At 31.7% G+C, this 9,326-nt stretch overlaps 1 protein-coding gene and 1 non-coding gene across 2 annotated transcripts; both read left to right on the top strand.

The window, feature by feature from the left end:
• Nucleotides 1–2,209: 2,209 nt before the first annotated feature.
• Nucleotides 2,210–8,185, top strand: LOC108755734 (BRISC complex subunit FAM175B-like). The gene is made up of 8 exons (XM_018498979.1): nucleotides 2,210–2,518; nucleotides 3,515–3,661; nucleotides 3,817–3,907; nucleotides 4,988–5,300; nucleotides 5,691–5,831; nucleotides 6,092–6,413; nucleotides 7,233–7,633; nucleotides 7,977–8,185. Exons 2-8 carry the CDS (start codon nucleotides 3,575–3,577, stop codon nucleotides 8,041–8,043), a joined length of 1,422 nt encoding a protein of 473 aa, XP_018354481.1. The 5' UTR covers nucleotides 2,210–2,518; nucleotides 3,515–3,574; the 3' UTR covers nucleotides 8,044–8,185.
• Nucleotides 3,249–3,332, top strand: Trnal-cag. The gene has a single exon. It is a non-coding gene; the product is annotated as a tRNA-Leu (tRNA).
• Nucleotides 8,186–9,326: the final 1,141 nt, after the last annotated feature.

Raw genomic sequence — 9,326 nt, 5'->3', positions numbered from 1 at the left:
CTGTAGGTACGCTTTGACTGCACGCGCGATTTTCGCAGAGTATTTTGGGCGAGTCAATGTAGAGATGGAACCAAGTATCTTGCGTGACAGTGTTCACACTTACTTTATTCTAATTGGATTGTTCGGAACTCCTCGCAACTGCTTCGAGGCGCGAGAACGACATGACGAAATGAATATTAATAGGAGATTAATGAATATTTACAAGAGATAAATCCATAGACACGGCTCATATAATTCTAGCGCCGTCTTTACCGGTCTGAAGATCATGCGTTCTGATTCATACATTCCAAAATTCAAGTATGCAATAGGAATAAAGGTCTTAGTTCAAGAATGCAACAAATTGCTTCAGAGATAATCCAGAGATTCATGAAGTCTAGTAGATGAAAAACAGAAGTTTACCTTAGCTTTTTAATATATGCACTCATGAATATTCTTCTGAATTAAATCTGATATCCGGATCTAACTTTGCGAAGTCCGAACATTAACGTTCTAAAAATTTGAGACCAATCTAAATCGAGCTGCCTTTGAATTTTAAAATCATATGAATTAATTTTAAAATGAATATTTAAAGGATACACGTTTATGCATATTTTAAGATGCGGTCGAGTTGCCGCTTCGAAGCATTTTTTGATTGGTCAATTAGTAAAATTCTTTCTTCCGATTGATCAATCAAATGCTTCGAAGCATTCGACCGCATTCTAAAGATTCGTCTACAATGGACAGTAGCGGTAATAGTAAAGTTGTAATGCGTGTCGATTATTCTTCTCACATTCAACTGTGATTGGTCAATTTGTTATTTTTACAACCTCATTCACAGAAAGTTTCAGCTTTCCTGCGTCTTTCGTCCTACGTATTGTAGTCTGCGATCTATTAAACCCATTTTACATTAAACGTAAGCCGGTCGCTTGTTGTGACAACCAATCTGAAGCATTGATTTCAAAATGCAAGCTTCAGATTGGCTGTCGCAACATGCTTGCAATTGGCTTGCGTCTAATGTAGAATAGGTTTTACAATCTGAAATACGTTTCACTTGCGACGATCTGTGTCTTGCGTCTTATGTAGAACGGGCTTCAGCCAATTTTTTGAAGTGTCTTTTTAAAATTGAAGCATCGGATTGGCTGACACAACAAACTTGCAACCTGTGACTCGCGTCTTATCGGGCTTAAAGGTACTTTTTCATGCTGATGCTCGACATTTATTTTCGACGTCAAAATAAGTCATGTAATAGAAATTGATGAATATCAAACGTCAATTTTGATCACGTGACTTAGGGAGCGTTTATATTAGCCATATAACCGTAATCTGTAAAAATTGACCAATTACTTTCAAGTATTTCCTTCTTACAATGAAATGAGAGGAGAATATTTAACTGTGATTAGTCAATTCTTACAAATTATGGCATACGATTACGGCCAATATAAACATTTCCTTATGGCTCCTGCATACAGAACGCAGCAACGCTTGCCGCGCGGCGGAAGTAATATTACATTATTTCTAGAAATTTTGCATGGTTAAGCCGATTTAAGAACATAGAGTTATTGGTTAGTGCTAACTTCCGCGTGGGAAGCGTTGCCGCGTTCTGTGTGCAAGAGCCATTATTTTGACGCTGAAAATGAGCGTCGAGTGTCAGCATGAAAAGACACCTTTAGGGTGAAATCACACGGTGCGGAATAAAGAATGCGTCATAGAAGTAACCAATAAGTGCTATTCAGAATAACGCTGATTGATTGTTTTATTGACGCATTCTCTATTCCGTAATCTTTTTTTGCACTGTGTAATTTTACCCTAAAAGTCTTGAAGTAAGTACTATCGACCAAAAATGCTATTATGACTTCAGCCATGTTGCATATTCTTTGGGGCTCCGTACAATAAAAGGAACAGAGAATAGAGAATAAGAATTTTAACCTATCAGAAATCATGTATTTTGAAATACACAGTTTCTGATAAGTTAAAATTCTTATTCTTTGTTCTCTGTTTCCAGTTCCTTTTATTGTGTGGAGCCCCTTCTTTTTCTGATTTAGTGTAGCACGCCGCTGAAGCTCGCCGCTAAAGTAGTAACGATTTCGGCCATATAGGAATGTTTATATATTACTGTCAATACTGGATTTCAATCATGAAACTTTCTTAAATCTAAAAGACAGAAATATTTTTTTATCTTCTATCCTCTTTTGGCACATGCGCAGAAAGAAGAAAAGTTACCAAACAGGACAGAAATGCATCTTCTGTCAGATTTTCTCTCAGATTTTGCTCACTTTTCACTCATTGCTTGAATAGGACATCTCCCTTTAGTAGTTCAAGCTCTATGCAGTACTGAAAATCTACAGTTCCCGTTAAGTATACTATTCTGTATTGATAACTGGCAGTAATACCGCCTTTATTGAAACAAAACTATTGCCACTGAACTATATATACATTGGAATGGGCATCAAGAAAAATTCGTGGCCGCAATTGATCAGCCACCATTTGGGACAATATTTGAGCGAATCAGAAGCATTCGCGCGCGCGCGAAAGTAATCTTGTAAATAAAGAAGAGTTTTTTACAAAGAATATTTAGGGTTAAATTGTTGTGCTTGAAGTTTGTAGAAAAAGTTGTTTTTTATTTTGAATTTAGTCATTTGAATCGATCAAGATAAATATAAATTAACTGTTGATGATATTTCGAGTTATGTTACTTTTAATAAATTATTCTGAATTCATTATATTTTGTAGGATATTAAAATCGATCACGACTTAGAAAGGGTGGCTTTTAAAGATCGTCAAACAATAATAAAAAATAATATTTGATTTTGTTTCTTTTTGCCAATATTATTTGATTAGTTAAGTTAATTTTTTTTAGTTAATAAGTTAGTTTTTGTTAAGTTGAAATAGTTTTTCTCTTTTTTGAAAAACTTAATTCTTTGAGTTGTATCATTTTTTTAAGTAAGGGCACGCGATTGATTTGCAATTATTTGTACTTTTAAAGGATTCTTTGTTCTATTCGAGGCATTATTTTCGTTTTTTTCAAGTATTCATCAGAAATTCAAGTTTATTTAGAAGTTTCATTATAATTTCCACATATAATATCCTCAATTTGTTTGACTCGTATCTCTGTGAGGCTATTCATAGTTTTTTAATTCCGATACTTTCTGCGAAGCCGATTATTGCATTTGTTATATTATACATCAAAGTTGATCTATTTTGAATCATTCGACTACACAATTCGAGTCTTAAGACTCATCAAGTTCTAATCACCGAGTGAGCAGCACAAAGTCAGGATGGCCGAGCGGTCTAAGGCGCTGCGTTCAGGTCGCAGTCCACTTCTGTGGGCGTGGGTTCGAATCCCACTTCTGACAATTCTTTTTTTTTATCTGAAAAATTATAAAATATCACAATGATTTAGAACTAGAGGACAATTTGTATTTAAATATACATTTTATATTAAACATGATAAAAATTATACGCATGTATTAAATTCTATACATGTATTTATAAACACATACTCTCAGTTTTCTAAATGCAACGTTGCATTTTGCAGATTGACGCATGCACGGTAGACGGCTAACCACGGCTAACGTCAGAGCTAACTGTCGTCAACATGGCGGACGGCGACTTGCTCGTCACTATTTCGGGCGCGGCGCTTTCGTTGCTGTTCTACGAAAATGTACGCAGTGTCGGGGAACAGGTAAAACGAATTGGGTATCAATTTGTCAATCAAGTTTCATAACTTTTCGTTGCGCAGAAATGCTGTCTCCGGAAGGCAGACTTGCTTCTACTGTCGTATAACCTCTGCGTATACGCTTGCCAACAATGAGCAATGACGTTTCGTAATTCTTGCAGATGGGCTTCCTCCTTGGCGAAGCGCTCGAATTCATCGTTAAGACCTATACCGATTCCGACAATCAAGTGGAGACCATCAAGATTCACATTAGTGAGTACAGTCGCCTCGATAATCTGCATCTTTCATTCTTTTCGTGTAAACAAAAGAAAGAATCGAGTGCAGAAGGTGCATTTCGAACGACACATCTATTTTTAATTGCAGCAAGTGTAGGTAAAAAGAACGTATTCCGAATGTTTAAAATATTATTTTTAACATTCATCAAAAGTCAACGAAAAAAAAATATTTGCTGCCTTTTTGTGCGTAAAGCCAGATTTAAAATGTTTTAAAATTCTGTTGAGAAAAAACAGTAAAAGTGGGGTATGTTTTTTATTTTAAAGTCAAGAAATCTGATGAATGAAACTTGTATCAGATGCATTAAAGACCGAGAAATAGAGATTAGAGTTCTAGGAATAAGATAATTTTAATCTCAGTTGGCTTCATCCTGATTGGTTGTATTCTAATCTATAGTCTGATATGAGCTTAAAGATATACTGTATTATAATTACAGTATATATATCTTTGAATCAATAATAACAATTTAAACGAATTTATAAATACGAAAATTCTTACTACATTATAAGAGAGCTTTGAAGTTATACAAACTTTTAACTTTATCAAAACGAATTTATTTTGTATGAAAATTAAAATAGAAGACTAGCATGTATTTCTGTACAAGAGGAGTATAGTTATTTAATAAAAATTATATATATAAATAGAACAAATAATTATAAATTAAAATAATATTCGTAATGAATATTATTATTTTAACTTACGATCATACTCTAGATAATAATGGTTTTATGTTTTTTCAGAAAAACTATAAAATATGTTTAGATATTGAATTGTATTCATATGTGTCAACTTAATTGAAACAAAATGTTTAGATATCTTTTCTATTATCTACATTGTTGGCAAGACTAATCTAAAAATATAAATTAATAACCAGAATAAGATAATTGATAAAACTTAATTGAAACCAAATGTTTAAATATCTTTTCTACTATCTACATTGTTGAGAAGACTAATCTAAAAATATAAACTAACAAGCGGAATAAGATAAAACTTTATCAACTTCCTTATTTTTATTATTATTCTTTATCCTACTATTAAAAATGTTATAAACATTTTTAGATGTGGAAACCATTGTGACATGTCCTCTGAGTGATCTTTTGTACGACTCTAGTGGTCGGATCAACAAAGAGAAATTGAAGGATTTTGTGCGTGATAAGAGCAAGCAGGTGATTGGTTGGTTCCGTTTCCGCAGAAACACTAGTAGCTTGACTCCAACAATGAGGGACAAGATATTGCATAAGCAATTTGCCTCGCATTTCTCCAGTGTAAATAGTAGGGAAGATTTCTTCCTTACTTGCCTCCTCAACGCGTCCATCTCCGAAACACGTGGCACCCACAAGTTCCGACATGTGTTTTTAAGGCATAAACGAGGGTTAGCATTACATATTACAAATTTGAAGAATTCAAATCTAAAAGGATCTTAAATTGGCAAAGCAACTAGCCTGCTTGCTAAGCGATTGAACGTGATTGGTTCTTTTACTTTAAATCTAATCAATCATATTCAATCGCTTGGCGAGTAAACTGCTAGACGCTTCGTCCAACTTAAACATAGCCAATCTTTAATCTGAATTTTTCTTTTGAGTATTAATGTAAAATTGTCTACAGCAATTTTTACAAACAACTATTTAAGATGTAAATTATATAATATAAATAATAGACAATAAAATAAATAAGTATAAATATTTTTATATATTTCGAAAAAAATTAATGCGACTAAAGTTTTTTTATATTGTACCTTGATACATTCAATTTATACTTTTAGGATGTTTGAGCCAATTCCTTTGAGAATAAACAATTTAGGTGATGATGCCTCTAGACATGATGGCTCAGATTATAAACCAACACCTGTTAGGAAATCTGCACGCTTACCTGATGGTTTCACCGAACTGATAGAATCTTTAAAGTGAGTAAATATTTATTAGTGCAGCAACCATTAAATAATCTTATTAAATTATGTATTTTGTGTTTCTTAAAATTGAAAAACATTTTTATAATTTTTATAATTTTTGTTTATTGATATGATGAATGAAATCTAATACAATATTTGATTGTCAGAAGACATTTATTTTATAAAAGTATTTTGTAAAATTGACTTTTGGATTATCTAATATTTCAATATTGTAAAATGATAATTATGTTATTAATTAGATATGTATTCTTTAGGTTGGATATGACGAGGAAAAGTGGATTAGATTCCGCTATGATGATCCAGAAAGCTGCCGAACGGCATTTAATGTCACTGATTCCGAAAGTATGTGAGTCCGACCTGGAAGTAGCTGAATTGGAGAGGCAAGTGCGCGAACTGAAAGATAAGATCGCAGCGCAGCGATTGATCAGGAAAATGAAGATGAACGGTGAGGGCTACGAGAGGACTTCTAAAGCAAATAGGGAGAATTGCTTTTCAGAGAAAATCGATTCCTCGACAAAAGACGAGATGAAAATCAGCGATGACATGCGTCTCCAGAAGGAACAAATCCCATCCTGTGTATGTCATCTTAAAAATTTGAATTAAACATAGAATATCTTAAGGAGGTTCTCGCGCTACTTCCTAGTTAATAGACAGTTTATCCATAATAATACGTAAAACAATTAAAATAATGAAAAAAAAGATTACTAACAATATCTTATGTCACTATACATAATTATTATTAATTTTATATGTTACTAAATATTTTCAAAATGATAAAATAAAAGTTGTAAAATGCTCATTTGATGTATACGCATCACCCATTTGGCATATATTCTAGCTTTTTTCATTGAAGAATTTAAATTTCTTGTAAACTGTATGGTCAGTTTAAATGAAACTTTACGGGAACAAACTTAAGTGTTTACTTTATAATTATAACGATTTTTAAATTGCTGTCTTATACACAAGTGTCTTAATTTATTGTAAAAGAGAATAACTAAAGAAGAATAAGGTTATACCTCCAACTTGTAATGTAAAATTCTATAAATTTAAAATTAAATATCTTCAAAATGGAAAAGTTATTGAAATTTTTTTTAGATATTGAATATTGATATTATTAACATTTGTATATTACATGTATATTATAGTCTTCTATTTTAATATTTCATCAAACGCCAGAACCTTCTTAAGTCAATCGCATGTTTCTCAATTTATAGATTTAAAAAAAATTTTTTTTAATTTTAAATCGATATTTTTTAGTAACAATTTAATGCCGATGCAATTTTCTCTACTTTTTAAATATTTCATTGTTAGATATTACACTAAATGTTTGAGAATACTCTAAAATTGCAAACTCTAAAACAAATTTTAATCTCAATGCACAAAATGTTATCCTAGGCTCAGCCAGTTACTTCTAATAGCTGGACACAGTCCCGCAATACCGCTGCTTGTATTGCTAAAAGCGTTATAAATCAGGAAAAAATACGTCGCTCGGGACGTAGCAATCTACAGGAAGATAGCAACCAACAACAAGATGTTACGCAGAACTCCTCCTGCACTAACAGTAGACGTCCCGTTCCAGAAATTGTCACTGAGTCAATCTGTCAAGATAATGAGACAAGCATGGGTAGAGGTAGAGGTCGAGGTCGAGGTAATCCCGATTTCATGCCAGGAATGAAGAAAGTACGTCGTAATCCAAACACATCCCAGGTGCATTCCCGAGAAAGAAGCATTACTCCGGAACAAGATTTCTCTGACGAATGTTCTGCTGCTGTATCCCTTAGCTCCCCCGTTCTCAGGTGAGGGGCTAGGAGCAAAGAAAATAAGTAGGAAAGGAAAAGGGATGAGAAGATCGTTAAAAGCGTATCTTCTTGAAAAATCAGAACTAATTGAAAAACAAAGAAAAAATTTCAGAAAAAAATATTTTTATTTATTTATATATTTAATTAAATTGAAGGGATATATTATAGAAGTTTTTTTAAAAGAAAATTTCTATGAGAAAATTGTTTTTTTTTTTTTCCAATAAAAACTTTTCAAGTTTTCAATAAACAAAATAAATTACGAACAAAATTTTATTGATGTAATATTTATATTTGCATAGCGTAAATTTGTTTTTTTCAATAGTACTTAATTTTATCCCAGGTCTTGCCAGGTAGCAAAAAAGACAGATCTGAACAAATGCAACACAAGGAAGTCATTGGACATTTGAGTGGAGAAACCAAAGCCTGGAAAAATTGTGCTTTCAGGTTCTCTCAAATTTCAAATGTTCAAAAATTCGAAGATTTGAAAGAATCTGAAAAAAATATAAGAAACAAAGATATTCTAGTGTTATAAAAAGTGCAGAATCGAAGGAAAGAAAATCTAAAAATATTTTAGAAGATAAAAATTTAAAGAATTTAAAAGAATTAAAAGAAATCTAAAGAAAACTGTGTTTGATTTATTGATAGAAGAATATGTTTACTTGACGATTAGAAGCGATTTTTGTATCGATTATTCTATTTATAGGTGCCTTAAATTTTGCGAAAAAATTCGAAAATAATTAAAGGTTCGACAAAAGATTAATAACCCATTTTGTTTCTTATTTCATATTCATTTGATTTATATCGTTTATTGTGCCATTAAATATCTATATGAAGTTAAATATGTTTTATTACAAAATATGTAAGCTTTTAATTAATATGCACTGATTATTAAATATATTTTGTAAATAAAGGGCGCAAAATGATTATTCATTTTGTGCTGTATAAATAAAACAATTGATAACACTTATGATTAATTACATAAATTAATAATATCCTAATTAATTTTTCATTTACAAATAGAAATATATATGTAACATTTACGCGCGATAAATAAGGAAAGCTTTCCATTGTTAATCTCGTTATTGAAATTGGCTATTTCATATTGATTAACATGGAAATATTAAATTTGAAATGTTGCAATTTTGCAATTATGCATTTTTATCATATACTTGGTGAATTTTTAGAAAAACAGTTTTTATTATCTATAACCTACAACCAAAAAAAAAACGAAATTAATATCGCGAAAAGCGAAGATCCAAAAATTGTATACGAACGTATACGAAAGTGTTTAGGAATCTAAATATCACAGAGAAATTGAAATATCTTAAAAGATACTTTTGGAGAATTTAAAATTGAAGACATATGGAAGTTTAACATTAAAATTCGAAAAATATCGATATTGAGAAAATCTAGACAAAATTAAATTAAAATTATACAGAACTAACTAAAACTGTTTATTTAGAGAATGCGATTTTAGAATATATCCGCAAGGTTATTTGGCACCCCGGTGACTTCCCAGATGGTAGCTGCCAGTCTGCGAGAATGTTCCAGAACGCAAGTTGATGTAGTCAGTCCTAAGTGTACACAGTATAGTTCATAGATCCGTACTTTGCTCGGCGAGAGTTTCGGAAAACACGTTTCGGTTAATTTTCTGCACATAAAGAGAGATATTTGAATTTTTCAACATTAT

The sequence above is a fragment of the Trachymyrmex septentrionalis genome, unplaced genomic scaffold (assembly GCF_001594115.1).
Source record: "Trachymyrmex septentrionalis isolate Tsep2-gDNA-1 unplaced genomic scaffold, Tsep1.0 scaffold101, whole genome shotgun sequence".
Classification (NCBI taxonomy): domain Eukaryota; kingdom Metazoa; phylum Arthropoda; class Insecta; order Hymenoptera; family Formicidae; genus Trachymyrmex; species Trachymyrmex septentrionalis.
The sequence above is the reverse complement of the archived record's forward strand: the minus strand, read 5'-3'. Positions and strand labels throughout refer to the sequence as shown.

What these genes read in the sequence shown, in the direction of transcription:
- LOC108755734 (XM_018498979.1), top strand. Translation starts at nt 3,575, where the DNA reads ATGGCGGACGGCGACTTGCTCGTCACTATTTCGGGCGCGGCGCTTTCG. An exon ending in TACGCAGTGTCGGGGAACAG is followed by an intron (nt 3,662 to 3,816) that starts GTAAAACGAATT and finishes TAATTCTTGCAG; the next exon opens with ATGGGCTTCCTCCTTGGCGA. An exon ending in TTTTTAAGGCATAAACGAGG is followed by an intron (nt 5,301 to 5,690) that starts GTTAGCATTACA and finishes TTATACTTTTAG; the next exon opens with GATGTTTGAGCCAATTCCTT.